This window comes from Apteryx rowi, unplaced genomic scaffold, assembly GCF_003343035.1.
Source record: "Apteryx rowi isolate R43461 unplaced genomic scaffold, aptRow1 scaffold_88, whole genome shotgun sequence".
In the NCBI taxonomy this organism is placed as follows: Eukaryota; Metazoa; Chordata; class Aves; order Apterygiformes; family Apterygidae; genus Apteryx; species Apteryx rowi.
Genome location: NW_020451182.1, coordinates 1,618,308 through 1,637,448, shown reverse-complemented (window position 1 = coordinate 1,637,448; position 19,141 = coordinate 1,618,308). Strand labels below are relative to the sequence as shown.

The following is a 19,141-nucleotide window of genomic DNA, read 5'->3' as shown; positions in this document are numbered from 1 at the left end:
GTACAAGGCACTGCAGTGAATGAGATGCATCATATTCATAAAAATGATAAGTCCTTCCTAGGTTGATCTTTCAAACTTACTCTTAACATAAACTGAACAGGGTCAAAAAACTGAGACATTAGAAAGTGTCTCACTTGCCTGAACTGGGCTCTGACTTTCTAGCTCACAGTAGTTACTGTTGAAAATGTAAGTACAAATGAGCAAAAGCACTATTCCCAGATGTAAACATTTTCAGGAGCAGGCCATTAGTAACATTTGTTTTTCCACTATGTTCCCTTATTTCATTAGCTTGCTTTGTAATCAACTCAGTGTAAAATTGCATGTGCTAGTAAGGAATTCTGAGCGCTGGAGATAGGTGTCTAGGCTTTTTATATAGTCAGTGTACACAGAAATAGATACCTCTGAAAATCATCTAAAAGTGCCACACACTGGAGGGGGTGGAAGGTGCTTGGGACTAACCAATACAAAATAAACATGCGGCATGAATGAATTTTTTTTTTTTAACCTTTCTATCAAATTTACACACCTGAATCTGGACTTCTCATAAATTGCTTTGGTTTGCTTGGTATCTAGAGTCTGAAGCCCTTTCTTGGCTCTCTTTGGCATGACATTTCTGTGGTCATCCAAGGAGAGGGGGATCTGGGTTCAAGGTTTCCACTAACTTAAAGATTTCACAATCACCTCTCTCACTTCCCTCACAAGTGTCACAATCACCAAGCTTCAGAAACTGAACAGCTCGTGCAGATGGGAATGCAAGATTCATGGAGTCAGACAGATTTTTCAGGATTAGTTGATTATTGTTGTTTATTTTTAGCCAAAGTTTAAGATTCTGGCTCTTAGAGAGCTGGTTGTCTATGCTTACTTATGTCTGAGATTCTCATCCTTTTTGCCTTGTGCTTACTACTTCATTACTGTTATAATGTGACCTTCTGTCTCTGTCTAACTTTCTGGAAAAAAGAGGTACTCATAGCATTTGCCTTTTGTTCAGATCAGCACAGACAGCTTTTGCAATAGGCAAGTAAAACTATCTATTACCTCTAATCCAACAAATATTCAGTGCAATCCACTGGTAAGTGGTGATCTAAGTCTATAACAATTTCACACAATCATCTTCTGCTACTGCTTACAGGGTCATGCCTTGATACTCATAATTATCAGAAATATCCCGGCTTGATACCAGTGTCAGGGCACAAACATTCTGAAGAAAAAAACCCTCATCTTCCTTCTGAACCTCATGCACTGATGACCCCTGCACTCAGACCATTGTCTCTACACATTTAAAGAGTTTATGCTTGTTATGTAGCACACTTCCAAACACTGGGAAAATAATAATGGAGCCAAATCCATATAATAAATAATAACTATGTCTCTGAAAACCATTTGAAAAGTACAACATGTAATACAATTGAAATATAAAGTACTTGTTTTCTTTCCCCCCAAAATAGTAGCAAGGGAACTATAGTTTGTATATTACATTGCAGTTGGCAGTGTCCTACCACTATTTTATACATGTGGGTTGTACAAATATCTACTTACACAATATAATCACATAGTTAATAAAATAAGACCCTAAAATCGATTAACTTTGAAAGTCTTTTAATTTAGGCTCCTTCTCCTGATATTTCTGCACATACTTAATTTTACATTCCGTGACTAATTCAACCAAACAAAAATATTAGTGAGTTTGGATTAGATAAATAGACTTTTTACGCTCACTGACTCAAATATTGAAACTAGTTTTGTATTAAAAATAATTGGATTGACATGATTATAAATATTAATAGTTTTCTATTGAGAAAACATAGTCTTTTTTGAGAAGCAATAAAAATGAACATACTCAACTTTGAAACCCCCTTGAAGTTACAAGCCATCCTTTTGGCCAAGTCTTTTCAGCTTTTAACGTGTTCAGTGCCTTGTAGTATAATGCACAGCACGAGTTTTTCCTCAAAACTGAAAGGCAGTGATAATAGCAAATGTGAGGACTTACTTTCTCATTACCTTAGTGAAATATTTCTACACCTTTCTTTACTTTAGCAATTGAAAACTTGTAGTTCTATATCTATGCACTTACGTAGAAGTGTAGTTTAGCTAAACCTTACTGCAGGAAACAAAATGGGTCTAGTTCTTCATTTTCACTGCTAATCTCACCTCTGCCTTTCCAGCACAGCATGTGGACATTTCTGAGGTTGGTGCCCCGCTGCAGCTATGCTGCCTCCATACGTGTTATCTATGCCACTATATATAAGCACAATTCCATTTTGATCTATATATGGATGTAAAAACAGGTTGTTATTGTATTTTCAAAGTTCTCATGGAAAGCCTGCCAGCTACATAAAACTGGGATTTACTAATTAGAGTTACCTTGATTAAAGGCAAGCTTTGAAGAGCTCCTGTGGATAACAGGCTTAACTTTAAGCATGTGAGCAGTCCCATTACATTCACTGGCTTCAACTGGACTGCTCATAAAATTAAGCGTGTATTTAAATGCCTTTCTGGATCAGAGCCCAAGTCCCTTAGAGGAGCTCAAACTCAGAGCAATGCTACCTTCCAAATCTGGTATGATTCAGGTGGCTCAGCACCATAAATCCTGAAGATCTTTTGTATTCTGTCAAACTGAAAAGTTGTGGCTCAAACAAGTCTTGGAAACATCGTCTACCTAACTGGTAATGTCAATTCATCAGAGCTTGGAAACAAATACTTTACTGACTGATCATGCCTTAGACTGAGCTAGTTCAAAAAACCCAGAAAACAAGACACAATACTGTACTATGCTAATGTGGCCATCCTGCTCCCAATACATAAGCTTGCAGACCTTGCTCAAGTATCTCTACACAGCTGTACATTATGGTCTGTAAACACATCCTAATAGCAAAATATCATATTGTGAGTGTAAGTAATGCTAAGACTGTGCTTATTATGTAAAACTAAATGTTTGCCAAATTCTGGCAATTGCAAAAAGGGAGGAATATAGAGAGGATCTAATGTCTGGAAAATTGGGTGATTAAAAAAGGTCACATAAAATTGACAATTTAAAAAACATATACTCTTACCCTTCTCTCTGGAAAATAGTCCTAAAACAGTCCCCCAGGCTCTTGTAACTGGTTGGATCAGTTTTCCCTCTTTGAATTTGGAACCTAAAAAAAATACAATTTAGATCACAGCATGAGAAGTTAAGGATTTTAACTCACTTTTAACTTTCTGATTATTATATAAAAGAAGTATTAAAATTTTTTACGTATCTTATTCATTATTATATACTGTTCCTGATATACTTATTAACACTATTTTCATAGAAGCTATTAAACTAAGGAAAAATAGAGCTTTAGTAGTAACTTTTTTTGTAGTTTATGGAACTCACAGTATAGCTATCACCTTTGACATTTACACCTCTTTCTAGTTGTTTGAAAAATAAGCTGTTAACCCTGTGCCTTATCCAAAGCCCATTGAAATTAATGGGAGTCTTTGAATCAAACCCTGGTTTTGAAAATCTGAAACGGAATACTGCTGTGTGTTTCATTATGAATTGAATCCACTGTGTAGTTTCTTACTTTTTGTATCTGATGCAATTACGATAAAAATCAACCAGAGACATTACTGGAAATTAGAGCAGCATTCATTTTCATAACTTAATAATAAGAAGAACAGTTTAACAAAGCAGTGAATTATTTTAATTAAAATCTCTTTTTCCCTATTCATTGCATAGTAATTCCCATATTCATTTCCCTGACAACAAAAAAGATGTTTCAACAGGATGCTGGTAGCCTTAAAAGGAAAATCAAGATTATGACTGAAGACTGCATACATGGACAGACACAGTAAGTTTAATCTACTATATTAATTTGCTAAGTATCCCGGTTAGATTTTACTACTTCTTCCAGTAAAAATAAAGAAAATCTGGTTGGAGAGCAGTAAGGCTTTTAGTTGGTAGGGATTTTTTGTTAATTAATATGAACAAAGAATCAGCATTTTCTTCCACCAATTTGCATTACAGACCTAAGTCATTCACTGTGCTGTACACAGTAGGGAAAGTTATCATTAAATACTTACATGTATTCTTTCATAATACTATTATTTTTAAAACTGCAGCCAACGCACTCAACTAAATAGTATGAAAAAGGTCTTCATCAACAGAATTTTGAATACATTTTTAGGAATATATTTTTTTTACAACTGTGCTTATTACTATTTAGAATCCAAAACAATAGAATATTGATGTTAGCAATTTCAGTCTAAAAGAGCTGGGTATGAGGCAGTCAACAAGTTGGCTTTATCACTAAGTACAGTAATAGTTCTGTGCAGCAAAAAGTGTTCAATAGCTTCAAAGAATAACTGACATTATAATCAAGTATGTTGTACATCACAGGCACAGGACAAAACAAATATCTTCAGTTTTGTATACATGGTTTCTTATATACTCTAAATTTGTTTTCAAGAGGTCCTAACCATTAGTGTTCTTACAAACATCTACTGTTTCTTATTCTGTTTACTATACTGAATCTCATTAATACGCCATGAACTAAGATATTTCAACTTAATGTTAAAAAGCAGTTTTCTCCTCTTTCTCAACAGAGCTCTGTAGGATCAAATCAAGGTTTGTATTCTGGCAAAAGACATTCATCATTTTGACTATCAGTATTTCCTAAACTGTGTTCTGTGCTAACACATCTAACATTTTATTCACTTTGAGGAAAAAATTTCCAGTGATGTAATACAATTCTTTGGGCAATTATGAAGGCAAGCCCACACCTTTTTTGAAAACAGTTAGAAGGAAACACTGAACCCCTCCATAGTCCTAATAAAAGTAGTTCAGGCACATCTGGGATCTCTATCTGGGGTAACCTCTTTTATTAGCAAAAGAACTTGCTGCCAAGTTGGCAAAGGAGAGAATGCTATACAATAGGCTTACACTCAAATAAGAGCTGATGCATAACATTTTGTCTGAAAAGAACCCTTGGGAAGGCTAATAGTTGAAAATACCTCAATGCCATCACACAAAGTCCAACAGTAATATCAGCTTCAGAAGCTTTTACATTATAATAATCAAGCAAGCAAAGGAACAACAGAAAGTAGAATTTATACTAATTTTCATATATTTAGGACTTGATTATTTATACCTTTCAGTTTAAAAATAAAAATAGATTTCATTTGTTTAACAAAATCTTGCAAAACTTCACTAGCACACAACCTTTTTCAAGCATTTCAAAAGTGAAGCTGTCTTAGCCCAAACCCTTTCTCTCAAGCTTCAACATTTGGCCCGCCTGTAAACGCTTGTAAACAAAGAATAATTATTTCTAAAACATATATTGAATAATGCACCCTCCTTCTCTTCACCCTCCAAATGCTCAAGCATATCCTACTAGTGTGTGTGTGTGTGTGTGTGTGTGTGTGTTTCTCAACTGAACTGCACATGCATAACTGTGCAAGGCTGAGGCTTTAATCACACATTCACTGTGCATCTCAAAATATGGAGAAAATACCTTATATAATTTTGCTTTACAGTTATACTGTACTCACTTCTAAATTATATTTAAATGATTTAATAAAAATACATCTTTGATAGTAATAATAAAAATCATAGCAAAAGAAATGCAATAATACAATATGCAGTTTATTTGTATCAGGTGAAGAGACAAGGATAACATCTTGCTGAAGAAGTTAAAAGATGTTTACATTTATTTCAGTTTTTTGTTTTGAAGTAGATAAGATTTTAGTATTAAATAAGTCTGTTTGTTACACTGAGCCTCACAAATAACATATTCCTTCCTTTAGGGTTTTTGGATCCATTCCTTCCCTAGTAAATCTTTTTTATAGCTTTAATAGCGATCCTAAAATACTTGCCAATTATGTGCTTCAGCCTAAATCTGCGAATTGGGTTCTTTGAATCAGAATTGCTTGCCTCAGTAAAATCATGTGTAACTTTTTAATGAACTAGCTAACTGATCACTAGCACTTGTTATAAGAAGCTCGAGGAAGAGCTGAAAAGATATTTGTTTGTTTTACTGGAGGCAGCAGCAGCAGCCACCTGCATTAGTAATCTTAACAATAACGAAACGTGAGAACATTCATTTCAGAAACAACCTGGCCTGTTTTTAATGATTGTTTAGAGGAATGAACACAATTGGGGAACACATAACTGCTTGCTATACTTTAAATCCATTTCTTTCTAAAAGCATTATAATAAGCAGTGAATTTCATGTTTTTTTGAAAGCAGGATGCCTGTCTTGTATGTTATTAGTTTTGCTAGAACAGAAAAAGATAAATTCTCCTATAAATGCAATCAGAGTGTTAATTTCTGATCTAATTTATCATTTTGAAATCTGAAAAGCAAAATGTGCGCTCAGTGGTCGGAAAGATGCTGAAAGGACATGCAGGCAGACAGGCCTTTGCCGGACTGGGCCAAATGCCCAACAACTTATTACCAGCATACAGTGAGCATCGACAGCCACTGGACACTCCAACACGGTATACATTTACTGACAGCTCTAGCTTTATCACTCTAAAAATGATCATCAGCTAACTTTCTTCTTCTGTCATATTTTCCCCTCTCATTTTCCTGCTTCTTGGCTTTCCAGTCTGTGGTATTAAGTACTCCCACCTCGGGCTTGCTCACAGATGTACGAGGAGGCATTTTGGTCCCCAGCGTACCTCTTCGCACATGGGACCTCCCTTGCGTCCCTGGTGTCTTTGCCTGCTCCCCCGGCTCCTCCTTGCTGCTCCCACCTCCAGCTCCCTCCACCACTGGGGACCTCGCTACCTCCCTTTCTGGATCTTAGCAGCAATCAGCAGGTCTTGGTCATATTTGCCCCCTTTGACTGAACTCTGCCTTTGCTGGGGCTCTGTTTGATGCAAAAGTGTCCCAATATTGTCTAAAAAGAGAATATCAGTCTCCTTCCTTGTTCAAGCCAGAAGACACAGGGTTAGGATCTCAAACGGTGAGAATCATGTAAAAACATTTGAGGTTTTGGGGCCTGTTCAAAATGAAAACTCTATGTTGAAAACTGTTCATGATCTAAAACCATGAAAATACTTTAACTTACCCATATTAATCAGCACTGTAACTACTACTTGTGTAACAATTAAACTGCAATTATTCTTATTTTGATAGCATGAGAGAGGGCATTTTTATGGTTAGCACAGTCCTTGATCAAAAACTCTAAATGGGCTCAGCCTGAAATTCCACAAGGCAGAATCATTTCTCTGAGCCACCTTCCATTTAGCAAGTGGTATGTCATAATGTGAAGCAATGATTCTTCTCTGCACGAACACCCATATCTGTTTCCAATGCCTGATTTACAACTCTTCTTCATTTTATAACAGACAGTATTTTATTCCAAGTTTTATAAAATTCCTCAGTCCACAGGATACTTTCCTGTCCTCCCTTCCTATTGCAAGTCTTTTCTAACACAATTGGATGAGGAAAATTGTTGCTTTCTGGAAAAAGAGACATATTTTTTCTATCCACCTCTATCAGTTGTTAATTTTTTTGTACATGCTTGCTGAACAGCCCATCAAATTTGTCTTGTGGATGTCTGTCACTACGATACCTGGGTATTTAGTGTTCAAAGTCTGTTCATCACAATGTTACCTAACAATCCTCCCCCTTTTTTTTACTGCTCAGGGCTGGATAAAGGTCTTACATTCATGTTGAAAATTTTAGTTACCTTAAAACCTAAAAGGAACAAACTATTATTTTCAGGTAGATAGTGAGCAGTTAAATCCCAGCCATGCAGAACAGTCACAAGGTGGCGTGGAGAAGACTAGAGCTCACCAAATTTTTGTCAGTAGGTTTACAAAGGCCATACCTTCATTTGTAAATGCCAGAATTTCTTGGTGCTTTTATACTGCGCTGCTGACTAGTTCCTAAACCACAAAGTTCAGAAGGAAAGAAAAATATCGTTTCAGATAATCGGCCGTCAGACCCTGTCACAATGTTTGCCAATGAGCGGAAGTCTTGGTTGCATTTTGCTTATTTAACTTCTAATCTCTTCATATGTCATATTAGGAGTATCACTTTATCATATATTCTAGACTATTTTGAATAAAGCTCCTGACATTTCCTTCTATGATTGGGAATTATGCAATACCAAAGCAAATAATTTCATATTGAGATGTTTAGAAGATATAACTGAGAGGAGGACAGTCATGTGGCACAGCAACAAAATTATCTGTGCAATGTTATTTTTAAAACAACTTTTAAACGTATGTGCAGCTTTATGAAAGCTGAAAACAACATTTATAGCCACCTTACACTTTCAATAATTCCCATGATTCCAGTCACACCCAAGAGCAGTTACTCCTACTAGCCTTTCAAAGCCTATTCCTACCTACTCCTTTGAAAGTATATTGAAAATATTTAGTCTGAAGCTATATATAAATATATATATATTAACAGTTCACATGTTTATAATCAAGCAGAAGCACATTACAATTTTTAAAGATTTCAATTTGCTAACTTAAACATTTATTCAGGTGCTACTTGTTAGTGCTATCTAGTGATGCTTAGATTTCATGCAAAGTTTGGTACTACAAAATGGACTTTGATAATACAATTTATTTCACTTTTTGGCTTAAGTTCTTTGAGTTGCTTATGTTACTTACAGGATAATAACTAAATTGAGAGTATAATTCTGCCATTTATTTTAACAGTAAATCACATAAGCTGTTGAAGAATTGAATATTGGATTTCAAAAACAAAAATCCTACTTATTTAAACCAAAGATATAAATTATGCTAGCGCAGGGGTCATATTTTAAGTATTATAGTATTGCTATGATGATTATTTAACTACAAAAAACATATAAGAATACAATAAAATAGTTACATTATAGTAAACAGGCAAAGAACAGAATTTATTTCAATCATCCTGCATAGTAGACAGAGACTTGCCTCTATCTTACCACAGTATTTATTATCCGTTTTCATACAGTTTATTATTTACTTCACAAGTAATAAATCAGGATCATGGGTAAAGAAATATTTCAACATTCATCTAAACTAAAATTTTATTCACTTCATTGGAATTTATGATGCTTTTTATTTACTTTTATGACTTTTGGACTTTTTTATTTTTGTTTACTTTTATGACTTCTTCTTTTTTGAAGAAGAAGAAAGAAATAGTAATAATAGAAATAATTATAAAGTTCCTCTAAAATCTCAAAATCCTCTGATTACAGAGTTGACTTTTATGTGAGTTAGAACATCAACTATCAGATATGAGGGTCAAATAAAAAATACTATAAATACTTGTAGCAGAGTTCAAGACGAATTCTCACATTTACCAAATTATTTCTCAAACACTGCAACTCATAAATTTGCCCATTCCACACCTGAACTCCATCTCATTCCAATCCCAATCCATTCCTTTCCACAGTTAACTAATAGATTATCCACCAGTTTGGACTTTGGTAAAAGAAAATTTTCAGAAACTGCTACAGAATATAAGTAGGGCAGGAGAAACAGACTACTTACTGGATGAGAAAGAAGCAAACACTTACCTACATTTGCATTAGGAGTACATTTACAGTAAAAATTAGGGCTAGATCAAAAAAGGACTTAAAGGTCTTTCAGGGCTTAATGCAGAACTTAGATGGAACGGAGTGGCTGTTCTGATCAAAATTCGAATCCAATAAGATCATCTTCAGTTGCCATCTCCCTTTAGGGTACCTAAACGAATCCATGTAAGCTGTCATAAAACATATGATCTAAAATCTGATAGGTTTGCAAGCTCAGTGTTCCTCCACCTTATTCCTCAGGAGCCATTCTGCTAAAAACTTTCTAAGCTTTGTGCTGAGGACACATCTACAAAACAAAAAGATTTTTTTTCCTTTTTGACAAGGCACCAGAGGAAGCACATGGTTAGTCACTGACTTGATAGTGGAAAGATCTGGATAAAGCTTTCCCTTCCCAGGACTATTATGTTTTACATTCAGTTGCCAATAGCTAAGGGCCAGCTCCATCAGTCCGTTTTGCTTTCAGCTTGAAGGATGAGAACTTCCCAGGTGTGCCTTACTCTGAGCACACAGTTTTTTGAAAACACTTTCTCTGAATGAACTGCAACTTTTCATGGAGAAACAGCAAAGGCCTAAACACCACAAAATGGCTCAGGTGGTTCACTGGTACTCTTGGCCTGTTCTCTGAATATGAGTGAGTCTCGTTCTCAGAACGGGCAGGAGTACACTGATCAGAAAAGTTCTTCATCTTTCCTATACTTCCTGTTAGTTTTAGAAATGACTTTCCTCTATCTTGTACTTCTATATTCAAGCTAAGAAGCCTATCATTCCATCAAAAATATCTGTGGAACAAAGCAAGCAGCACTACTATATATACTAGTGTGTGGTAAAGCATGTCAGAAACAAAAGCTGTGCTTTGACAGCTACAAATGAACAATTCTATCTTTTTCTCCTGACACTGCAGTAACTTTTCCATTACATACACTGGACAATATACAATAGCTACAATAGCAGAAAGAAATGCTCTTTTAAACTCAATTTTAGAAGAGATTATTTAGCAAACCAGAAGCAGGTCAAATTAATCCATGTAACTGTTCCATGGAAATCTGCTTCAGTAATTGTGCTAATAATTAACAAGAATAAGTAGTTACAGCAGTCACATACAAATACTTTAATGCTTTCCTGAGAATGAAATACAGCAGAAACTAAGTTCAAACCATATTTTCAACAGTCTAATTCCACAGATGTGTGTGTGTGGGAGTTTCAAAACCAAAATATGATTTAGTGAACACCACCATTCTTTCATTCTGCATTAAAAGCTGGTCAGAGAAATGTCATGCAAACTGTTAGCTATGATGTTGTGCAAGTCTGCTTTTTTCTTAGGGATTAAAACACTGAAAATACTGTCAATACTCAGTGCTGATAGAGCAGAAAAACCTCTGGATAGTGAGCCTAAACCTGCATGCACTGAAAGTGCAAACAGTCTAGACACCTTGACAGTGGAGGATCAAGGCCTCATTACTGGTTTATTTCCAAGTTCATTATATCATACGTGCAAATAAAAGTCTTATCTGAGAATCTTGCATGTTTCTTAGCAAGGAGAAACTATGGAGTGACGCTCAGAGCGGGTACACCAAGCTTTTCCTAACTTTAACTCCTAGCCTCAAAATTCTATTACGCTCTTATTTTTCCGGATTCCCAGAGCTTTGAGCTGCCACAGCTCTCTGCTAAGTACCAGTCACTCCTCTCAGGTATGGACCTGGAAACAGCACATATTTTTCAGAAATTACTGTAATCTTCTTCTGTACTCAAAGCCTATCTAGAAGTTCTGCCAAAACAGCAACAGCTCTGCCTATCTCCCCACTGCTGAAAGTATAATTTTGTCCTTGAAACGTTACTTTAGCTGTCTGCATACAACTTCTGCACACAACTTAAGATGACATTGATCATCTTAAAGGGTCCAAGATAGTTACATTTGAAGCACCACGCAATGTCCTCGAATGTAAGATCAGCTATGATGTATGACTGTAAAAACAACAGCTACACTTAAACACTGCCTGTGTTTTTTGTGTGCATCTTCTTGTATAAAAAGAACTTAGCTATACTGGTGAAAGTATCTGCAGAAACTAGTAACGGTAAAAAAATTGATGTGTTTTTTTTTCCAGTGATGCCATATTTCTGAAACCTCTCCTAATCTCTATTTCCTAGATAAAAATACCACCCCCCAAAAAAAACTATGAATGTTTTTACCCATTATCTAAACGGGTCAAATCACCAAAAATGGCAGCATAAGGAATAATTTTGTATTGTCAGAGGTCATGGACTTATTTTTATGATTTTATATATGTGTATCCCCTCACAGCCTAATAATCAAAACAAGAACTCCAGTTTTCATTAGTTTTGTATGAAGTCTTGTATGTTTTCCTTCAAAGCAGCTTATAAGGAAACAACAGAAAAAATGATGAGGCATATAAACTAGTGACTAGAAGAGATTTCACAAGAAGTCAGATTACACTACAAAATAGTCCCAGTAACCACTTTGATTCAGAAGAAAAAATGAGCATTTAGTTTGGCTGATTTCTGTCTGGATCATGTGCCTGCACAAAAACTGTCCAGTTCCTTACCTTACTTTAACTTCTATTACAAAAACATGTATCCTCTATTGATCTCTCCCTGCTGCACTGACGGACCTCGAGTCTAATCCAGTAGAGCTGTCCTTGTGTCCTGTGATATTAGTGACTTGTACAAATCATTTACTGAGTCTTTGCAAAGTAAAGCCTTTGAATAATTTAAATGTAAATATGAAATAGTTCATCTGTCGGTTAAAACTTTTATGATATCAATATTACCATATTAGGTGAATAATTTTGCTGCCTATAAAGAATAAGGCTATCTCCACTACTTTGAAAAGATATAAAGGCAAATCTTCATGTAGCTTTTTAAAACAAAACATATATCTGATAAGTCACAGGAAGGCTTCAAATGAGTAATTATCTGCAGCTTGCTTGTAGGAAGGTTTTTAGGGAGGCTGTTGGAGCTGCTATTCAATGAGAAATCACAATGCTTTACAGTATTCATTAGCATTTTACATTCTTTGATGAGATCGATCCCATCAGACCTTGATATATTCTGTTTTTTTGGGGTATTATAATGATTTAACACCAAAATTTGCAAACCACAATGAAATACACATTAAACTTGCTCCTACAGTTAAAGTAGTAAAGATACCTGAAAATATTTTCTCTCCCAAAGGAATAAAATGGTAAAATACAGAAATGTAAATTCATTTTCAGTGGAAGACTGCCAAAAGCAAATTGTAAGTTACTGAAAGAAGTGTTAGTTTTAAGTGTTCACACAATCTTCTATGCCTTCTATTTTATTATGCCTTCTATATTATAAAAGGAGGACAACTGCATTAAGATATTGCAGCTGAGATTTTTGAAACACTGGAACGGATATAGCCAGACTTTCTCTACTGAAAAGTATAGGTAAATCCTCTGCATTTAAAACCCTTAACTTGTATGACCTTTTTTACTGACAGACAAACCWTTTAAAAAGACTTACGGCAAATTTACGTAACATGGACAATATTGACTTTGCATATGCTGATTCCATGTAAAAATGACTATTTTTTCTATTAATTTGTATGGCTAAGCAACAGAAAACCCACACCCATAAAGCAGCATTACATTTTGAAATGAAACTAGTTAAGTGAGGAAATTCTGAATTAAAGACCGAAATACAATTCTTACCCACCCAGCTGTGCCCCAATATTACTGCTTATATGGTATTCATTATCAGCCAGTGCTTAGCAACCTCAGCAGCTCTTAGCATACAGTAGGGCATAACGAGGTAAGTTAAGGATGATATTTCCTCTGAAGCACTGTGACTTTCTCTGCGGTGGTGACTTAAAGTAAAACCACTGAAATATTGGAGCACTCTTGCCTTCTTTAATACAATTTATCTGAAATAGTACACTTCGCCCTTTGTCAAAAGAAAAACAAAAACACAATCCCATAACTTTAAGGAAAGTTTTCTGTGTGTTGAAATGGTAACTTGCCAGTGTGTTTCAGAATCAAGAGATAGGTAACCGCACTTTACGCAAATTTTTTGTTCAACAGGTTTAATTTTCTCCTAAGAATTGAGGAGAAACCTTTAAGCCCTGGGAATACACCCTATTAATTCACAGTATGAAGATATTGCAAAGATAAAGGAGATGAGCTACCACAAATGGTCAAACTACCAGTGTAGTAACTTACTCTGGAAGAACAGCAGCAGCAGCAATTTTCAGACTTCATTAGATTTATTTTTCTAATAATACTATTAATAGTCAACCATAAATAACAGTGGAAAACAAAACTCAGGAGAATCTAGAATACAGATTGTATGCTGTGGTCAGAAAACTTATTCTAGTATCCAAGACTGTCGATTCAAAACTCATAGTTGCTACAAAGCTGTCATGATATTATTTTTTCATAGAATTAAAAATCCCACCCAATTATTATTTTTCTTATTTGTAAATACATTTTGAAAACTCCCGAAGTTCAACTTTAAGTATTTTATAGCCTGGTTCTAACACCAGAAAACAAGACTTAATACTGTAGTAGAAACACTAACAGGCTCTTGACAACAGCAATGCAAGGCTGCACCTTTATATCACAACACACTCTCCCAGCTGAAAAAACTCGCTAGTTACCCAGGATAGTGTGGAAAAGGAGCACTGTTATTGTAGGAGAGACAGTTGCTTCAAAATTGGCATAAAGTGGAGAAAATTAAAAAGGAAGGTTTCTTTTTTGCCCAAACTCAACCTAACTACTCCATAAAGTAATGCACAAATCATTCATTATAATGAGTCATAACAATGATTTGTGATCTTCCAAGTTTTCATTTTATGCCCCTCTGTTTTTCCTTAAAGACAGAAAGATAGACAAAGACTGGAAACTTTGGGTCATATGGATCACGGCACCACTGCTATGTCTGGAATTTTCTTATAAATATCCTATTGCTCTGAGGTTCATAGGCCTGACTGAAACAGCAGGGACGATCTCATTTGTACTTTTATAGTTGTAGAGGGATTTGCAAGAGTTAACGCAATTTTCCATAATATTTCTTACTGACTTCAGGAATAAAGGGAGAGTTCCCTTTTTAATCAGTATCTGAAACATTGTTAAACCTAAAGAAAAACAGGACTTCTTTTAGATTTAACAAGATTTTTCCAAGTGCTGATAATTTTAAAGGTACAAAGCAAGACGACTTTTGGAAAAGAGAGAGGATTTCAGCCAAGTGTTTGTGGGCAGCAGACAGTACGGTAGTCTGGAGGATATACTTTGCAGCACGTTTTACGGCTTGTTTGCAGCCTTGTGCCTTTTAAAGATTGTTTTTCAGAACAGAAGGGTTAAATGACTGCTTTTAACTTCATGAAAATCTTCACATCAAAGAAATATCTTAAGGTTCCTTTAAAAATAGAAGCTACCTCAGAAAACAAAACATGTTTCATTAACCATCAGCTGGAAACAAGCAAAATTCCTTCTCTAACTTTTTACACTCACAGCAGCCCTTTAAAGGCATTTTGCTTATGTTCTTTAGACCAGCAAACAGACTGCATGAACATGGCTGACTCGTCTCAGCTATTGAGCTCCAGGACTGAAAAACAGACAGAAGAAAAGGTAATTCTGATATTGGCATGCAGTATTTCTGAGGGACTAATACTTCGTTTCCTTATCCCACTCAGTACCTCTTCCATACATCCATTTAATCAAGGCTTTGTGGTGCTACATGGACTTAAGAGATAAAGCTAAGATTTTATTGAATGTCTATTGATACATGAAATGGGCTTGTTGAAAAATGACTGCTTGAGAACTCAGTGCTTTTACATGTTCATACAGAATTAATAGGCAATTGCTATATATATTACTATATATAACAAGTAGGATTATGTCTTTGTTGGACTATAAACTGCTGTTTGTTGTGTAATGCCAAACTGAGTAAGTATGCAATAAATATGGCTAAGTGTAAAAGGCATCTAGGCATGCCACCTCTGTCCCTCTTCTTCTTGCTCCAAATGCTAGCTAATAGGAGAAGCAGCTATTTAGAAGAGAAGCTATTCTTCTCCCCAAGAGCTAGCCATGTAGCGCGTGCTACCAGTTTGTTATGTGACGCAGTGTTGCTCAGTACATGTAGTTTCTCCATTGTGGGGCTTTACTTTTGCACAAAGACAGATAGTCTGTGGACACACATAGGAATCCAAGGATACTGCTGGTTCCAACTTTCTCTGCTAAGCATTCTGAAAGGCAATCAGACTAAGATATGAGAAGGGCATGGAGCACCTAAATGATGCAGAATACATTGGTATAATCCTTGTTAAAAAATTCAGAGCTCATCCTGCTTGTGCCCTGAACCCCTCTGAAAATGAGGCTGACTATTCAGATGTCTGCAGAAGGGAATCTGCAGTTCATTACATGCACAGGAGAGTTTTTAGCCCTTTTCCGGTTCAAGACTCTTTTGAAAATGCAAATAGCCACCCTGCACACCAGCTAGGAGACTTATCACCGATGAACCCACCCATTTACTAGAGGTCACAAGATGCCAACTTGTTGTTGCAACTGGCAGCAGATACCACAGTGTCTCAATCAACACACACTGCTGCTTTTGTTGCAAGCAGTTTTCACTATGTGGTTGTGGTCTGGCAAAAGTGTAAACAGGCAAAGCCAGTCACAGTGGAATGACTGATGGATGTACAAAGAGTGAGGAAAAATATGAAAATAGGAGGGAGAAGAGTGATGTCCCCAAGCAACTTTATATTCATTGAGGAGACAGAAAACTCTGAGGCAGTCATTGGTCAAAATATGAGCAATGTATCATTGTCTCTGCTCTATGTCATGTCTAACACCTATAACAAAAGATGGAAAAAGTAAGTACTGTAGTTCTGCAATTTTCCCTTCTTTTCCTATTATTGCATGAAAGGGATAGTCATAATGTAGACATAAGTGACATCTGAATTACTATATGGTATCAATTTACTGTACTGTACTGAATCAAATTACAATGTTTAAATCTATCACCTTCCATTAACAATAAAAGAAGCTTATAAAATAAATCATAAACCTGTGTTTTAACCTTATATGAGATATTTTGTAGGACTTTCTATCCTAAGCAATAAATATTACAATAAGGCATGTAGTTTTCAGAAGTTCCCTAGACCTACACCACATCTCTGATCTCTACCTAATATCAAGTGGCATCCTTAACATGTCATAAAATCTTTTTTTAGGATCAAAGACACTCTTTTTGCTCACTACTCCATTTAACATACTTCAGTATCTGCTATTTTCCTTCCCACCACTAGAATGAATATACATATGCACAAAAATAACTTTCCTAAATATACAATGGTAAACATGGCATGACTTGAGAAATGGATTTTCTTTTAAGGAATATCTGAAGTGGGAGCGGTTCAATGGCTACACCACTGTTATAAATTATGTCTCGAAGAATTAGAGGAATGATCAGAGGTGCAATGTGCTTCCCAATCTGCTCACATACTGGCCTCTGGTAACCTGCAAACTTCCTGTCCAGGGTCATGACTGTGTACGAAGCAGCAGACGACCTGCTTCATTTCGCATCATTCTGTCTCTGTCCCTTAAAAGTTATCACAGTGTGAAGTTCCAACAGATATTTTGAAGACGGTCTTCAACATAGATCATCTGGCCTATTGCAAGCATCTATTAAAATTGATTTGCTGCCTCCAGAAGTGGAAAAATTCACTAGAATATGAAAACCAAAATACATAATGTGTCTAGTCAATTGATATATACTGGGTAAATACTGGGTAAAATGTGGAAAAAATCCTAATGCTGTATCCTCAAGTGATCAAGTTAAGCTTTTTGACAAAGATACTGTATTTCTTCTCACCTAGGAAGGATTTTGTTTTGTGAGCATTGAGCAGAGCATATAGACATAAATAATACAAGTCTTATTAGTCATGGTATTTTCATTCCTTTTAACAAACAAACACTAAGTTATGCCTAGCTACTATCAATAATATCTAGAAATGCTTACATACCCTCATAGACTAGGTTGTGGTGAGTAAAGAATAACAACCTGAAAAACGCAAAGAGTCAGAATATATCAGTAACAAAATCACCTGCTGATGATGTACTTTATTACCTCTTTAGCAGAGAGAACTTCTTCGCAAACATAAGAAAAAGAAACCTCTTTCTGAAATAAAACATGTGATTTACCCAGTATTTACACAGTCGATTCAGGAAGCACGTTCCATTTTCTCTTCACTGATTTCAAACACTGAATGGGAACCTGAAGATCACAAAACACTAGATGTGTAATAGTTCATTTGCCTCTGCCAAAAACCCTGACATCATTTGTTTAGCAATAACACATCCTCATTAGAGTATTAAAAAGCTTTGAAAAAGAAGTTAGAGTGTAAAAAATGCATCAAGTTGTTTCAAATATGAAACCAGGAGCTCTAGGAAGTCCAGATATGATCATTTGAATGATTTTATACATACATATACATATATTCCTTGTTTCCCTGCAATTACAAGAAATTGAATTTTCTGGATTATCAAAGAAAAAAGGTTTTTAGGGGGAAACACTGAACACACCATTAAGTTAGTATTACAATTCAAGTCTTCAAATTCTTTATGCTGCTTCATATTCACTTGCACATGAATGTTATGTAATTAAACATAAATCAATAGTTTGACAGGTGCCATAGAATTTAGATATCAATTTAACACCTCTGCATAAAGTTAGAGAGGAGAATTATAAAATCACTTCTAATTTATTATTTCTAGAAAGAGTAGACAAAAGTCTTTGAGGATTAATTTCATGCTGTGGGTTAAATTTCATTCTCACGATAGGCTAACTATTGCCTGGGGCACTACAGATAATGAACCTGCCAAGGGATTAGCAAGGAAACACTTGTGTTATTATAAATCGTGTACACTTCCCTTTCTAACCAAGTTCATCCTACATGACATTAACAAATTACACTCTCTGTCCAGGTTTCAATATAATGTGAGGCTGTGAATGACCCAGAACCAATAGTACATCAGATAAGATCTTCTCAATGCATAAATAGCTATTAAATTTGGTTGAAAGATCCAGACCTCCTGCAGTGACAACATAAAATATTTTACGTCAGATCTCTCCAAGACCCACAGAAACATTAACATGTGAAAATGTGGTGAGGATATCAGCTGATACAGTCTAAAATGGCTTAAAAAGAAATGCATGCAAATGAATTAGATATAACACTGAAACAGAGAAAATTTCAGGGAGAATTAATCTACCATAAACAGTCTAAAATAACCTAAGCAAAGTTAATAATTTAGCATCACTGTAAACAATAGATTTACTAAACAGATCAAACTCTGTAATTTCTTGTATGTATACTAGACTAGACGTTCCAATAATGATTTTATGCCCGATGCCAGTTAAAATATTCATGATGCAAATCTAGATGTTTTATGCGATCCTTTTTATCTTCCTTTTCTTGAAAAGCTTCACAATTTTGTTTTTGATTTGTAGAAAATAGTTCAGGCTCTAGACGATCAATACTGAGCTGTGCTGGCATGTACTGATAATGAAATTACATAATACTACAATGTTAAGGCAGGTATAATCAGCCTGACATCTTGATCTGGATCCTGGATCCATTACTTACACACTAC

General features: G+C 35.5%; 1 protein-coding gene across 2 annotated transcripts in view; it reads right to left on the bottom strand.

Moving 5' to 3' along the window:
- SLC25A21 (solute carrier family 25 member 21) overlaps positions 1-19,141 on the bottom strand; it is a 159,947-nt gene that overhangs the window by 67,289 nt on the left and 73,517 nt on the right. For both annotated transcript variants that reach the window (XM_026090850.1, XM_026090849.1), the window contains exon 3: positions 3,051-3,134. In XM_026090850.1, coding sequence (XP_025946635.1) covers positions 3,051-3,134 — 84 coding nt within the window. The remainder of the gene's footprint in view (positions 1-3,050; positions 3,135-19,141) is intronic.